At 36.1% G+C, this 4,090-nt stretch overlaps 1 protein-coding gene across 1 annotated transcript; it reads left to right on the top strand.

Annotated features, from left to right (window-relative positions):
- Positions 1-227: 227 nt before the first annotated feature.
- On the top strand, positions 228-1,448 carry LOC141639431 (putative clathrin assembly protein At1g25240). The gene has a single exon (XM_074448562.1). The coding sequence runs from the start codon at positions 228-230 to the stop codon at positions 1,446-1,448; it is 1,221 nt and encodes a 406-aa protein (XP_074304663.1).
- Positions 1,449-4,090: the final 2,642 nt, after the last annotated feature.

Here is a 4,090-nt window from a genome sequence, read left to right as displayed (position 1 = left end):
AGAGGAATCCTCCTCGCTCCCCCATATCTCCTCTTGATTCTCCTCCTTATTTGGCCTTTTAAATTTTCAACAATCCCATTTCAAATTACAAACAAACAAAATTCATTTAATTTTAATTAGTTTCCAACACCCAATTCATTATATTTTCTAATTCAAAGGCGTGAAAGTCAGTGGAAAGTCAGCGAGCACAACGATCTAATAAGGTGCGTATACCCATAGTCATAACAATGAAGAAGTTGTGGAGGAGAGCAACAGGTAAAATAAAGGATAGAAATAGCATATTAATGTTAAGCATATTGTCAAGAAATTCAAGGTACAGACAACCAGATCTTGAGGCAGCCATGATCAAAGCCACAAGCCATGATGACACCCACATCGACTACAAAAACGCACGTCGGGTATTCACATGGGTCAAGACCTCACCATATCACCTAATGGTCTTCCTTTGTGCCGTAAACCATCGCACAAAACGGACCCAAAACTGGGTCGTCGCTCTCAAGTCACTTATCCTTCTACACGGAGTCCTTTGTACAAAGGCCCCTGGTTCAAGAAAAATCGGGCGCTTACCATTCGATCTTTCGAGTTTTAAGGATGGACAAACTCGAGATGGCCCTCGTCGCAAGGCCTACTCTCAGTTTGTCCAAGCCTATTTTTCTTTCTGCGACATGAAGTCTCTGGTACTGTCGGCCGAGCTGAGAGACGAAGTGGCGGAATTGTTGATGGAGGAAGCGGAGAGGGAGAGGGCTGGTGCAATGACGGTTTTGGTAAGGGTGCATAGGTGGCAGGAGTTGTTGGACACGGTTCTGGAGGTTAGGCCGATTGGGAGTGGGACCGCTAACGACGTGATAGTCCTTGAGGCTATGGACTGTATGGTAATTGAAGTATTTGATTTGTATAGTAAGATTTGTGATGGTATTGCTAAAGGTTTGATGAGGATTTATAAAGTGAAGGCTAATAAAGATGTGGCTTCTATGGCACTTGATATATTACACAAGGCTAGCAGACAAGGCTGTGACTTGGCCGATTATTTCCATTTTTGTACAAAAATTGGGATTTTGCATCTAACTGAATGTCCCAAAATCCAAAAAATACCCGAGGATGATTTTTTCGTTCTTAAGAAGATCATTAACGGCGATACAAAAGATGGGTTTGAGGAGGACGGCTACATGAAAGTCGAGAATATGAAAAGCGCATTGGTTGTGGTGCATGAGGCGAGAGATTTCATGGTACAAAATCAGGGCGGAAATAAACCGTGGTTGAAGACAGTGATTTCAGATAAATGGGAGGTATTTGATGAAGAGATTAGCAAATATGGAAATGGAACTGTGGTGGTTAGTGACCCCTTTAAAGCATCTTTGAATTTTCCACCAGTAATACAATTCAACAACCCATTTATTGATTTTGGAGGTATAACACAAGCTTCACAACTTGTGCTTAGCTTGTTATAGTTGTTGGTGGAGTTTTTGTTTTTGAATATTTTGAGTAAAGGGTCAATTTGGATAGAATATGGGTGGAGTTGCACAATTATCCTATTATTGTTCCGGCTTGTATAGAAACAGTTTCTATGTATTTCCAACACAGCGGTGTTGTATAACTGTAACCCTTTATTTATCATAGACAGGAGTTCTAGAGGTGTTGCGATAAGTTTTGGGTTTGCTCCGCGAGTTATATTTTTGGGATTCACAAAGAATTGATGCTTTATCATTCGTTGTTTAGTTTTATTTTCTTGGTGTAAAAAGAGGCACAAGGAAATATGTTACTGACGAGATTCGAACTCGGGTCTTAAGTACTACCTGTCATAATTTTACCCGCTAACTAGCAGATATTATTGTTTATTTAGTTGAGAAGCGGATATATTTCTTGTAACTACTTGTAAACTCATTTGTAAATTAATAGTGGTGATAAAAACATACTATTCATAGCACTTTTAAATATGAAGTGTAAAAGAGTTTAACTAGCATTTATCGTATCTACCAACATCAATCAAAATCGGTGCAATGTTAAAATTAATGAGAACTGTAGGCACACAACCTTTTTAGCGACACTTGTAACGGGAAAAAACAGAGTCGAGTAAGAAGGAAGCACCAACAAAAAATGATGTCTTCACATGGTATTTAAGGTGGGTCAAGAGATCTCAGGATTGAATCTCCCACCTATTATATAATGTCTTCGTGGCTTATTTGACATCATTGTATAATTAAAATTAATAGCACTCAATAATACCATCTTCAATGTATCTTCCTTTTTTAATCATAACTAGTTTTGGTACCCGCGAAATTCACGGTCTTGTTCTATAATGTATGTTTACTCTTTGATCATAGGCCATTGCACTTCCATGTGGCCGTTAAAACTTTTAAAAAAATTAGTCTTGCATCTCCATAGTATAGTAGTAAACCAATGGGTTAATGAAAGACGGTCTTTATTGAATAATTGTTTGTCGTTTAATGTTTAAGGGTAAACTTTTTTTATTCTTTTTGAAAAGTAGGTCAATGCCACAAAAATTAGTACTATATTAGGCATGTGAATGTATGAGTTCTTTATTCAAGCTTGTGGTTTTGGTGAATATTGATAGAATGTACACTTGGTCTTGAGCATGATATAAGGAATAGAGGCAAAACCATTATTAAGACACAAGAAGTAGATGTACATAGCTAGCTCGAAGAAACATCTTAAGTATATTGAATTAGTCAATTAGAACTCACTTCATAACATACAAAGAACACAAATTTCTCGCCCTATTAAGTAGTAGAATTTTATTCACACACCATATTTAGTTAAGTTACTCAATTTAGGGCAACAAAAAGTTTTATGTTATGTGGTAATTAAGGAGTATTAATAACATTATTTACCAAAATACGGAGTACTTTCTACGCTGTAAAGAGGCAATGGACCAGAAGAGTGGATAATGAAGAGCAAATTAGAATTTTGAAGCGAATATTTATAGCTTTATCTAAAAAATTACTCCCCACCTGGATATCTTAATATAAACTCGTACAAGTACATGGTAGACGTTTATCTATGAGCTCTACGCACCAAATTATTAAAATCTACAAAAAGATATCAACGAAATTGGTCGTGTTCCCTTTGGAGGGTTTAGTTTTCGGTACTTGTCGTTAGGAGCACCTAGACCAAAACACAATTTATAACTCCACAAACAACTCTACAATTAGTAAATAGGCAAGTAAAGGTCGGATCCTAAGGGACGGGAATTGAGATGAGATTTTCTATTGCAACTAGTGGTGTCTAAGGGTGTCACAATTTGGGGTTTGAAGTAGAAGATCACTAAACTAAATAGCAATGAAAGTAAACAAGCAAGATGATTAAAAAGGGATGTAAACAATTGATAAAAGGCACTAGGGTGTCATGGGGTCATAGGGGATTCATGGGAATTGATCATACAAACATATTCTCAAATTATAAGCAAGCAATTATTGTTGTGATGGATCGACTTGGTTTATATCTTACAATCCTAGGAAAGTTTGGGTCCGGAGCCGAATCGATTAGATTGTACAACACCTACAAGTCGACTTAATCTTCCCTACTCAACTATATGCATGGTCTAATGAGACTCGAGTTGGTTTATGTCTTACAAGTCTCATTGAAAAGATAGGTGATGGGTAAAAAATGCAAGGATTCATAGGCTCGCATTTCATCAAACATAACATGTGCATAAGTTAAGATCACAACAAGCAAGCAAATAAACTATGAAAATATATTAAATTAAGCATGAATCATCTCCCATGTTGGTTTCCCCTAATTACCCATTAACCCTAGCAAAGGAAACTACTCACTCATTATCATGTTGAGCATGCTAGCAAGGTTGTCAATCATACCAACAAAGTAAAACATGATGAATAAATGAAGATAATTAACAATAATTAAAAAGGGATTAAGAGAATTATACCTACTAATGATTCCAATAATAAAGCAAAGAATAATATAAGTATTTGATGATTGATTGGAAGATTGTCAATCTCATAATAATAACCCAAATAATCTTCAATTACCCAAAATGAAAGATGAACTAAAAGAGATTAAGGAAATGAGATTTGTATTAAAACTTGATTAAATGTTGATTACAAGATTAAAG

This window comes from Silene latifolia, unplaced genomic scaffold (assembly GCF_048544455.1).
Source record: "Silene latifolia isolate original U9 population unplaced genomic scaffold, ASM4854445v1 scaffold_389, whole genome shotgun sequence".
NCBI classification, from domain to species: Eukaryota; Viridiplantae; Streptophyta; class Magnoliopsida; order Caryophyllales; family Caryophyllaceae; genus Silene; species Silene latifolia.
This window is presented reverse-complemented; position numbering and strand designations above follow the sequence as displayed.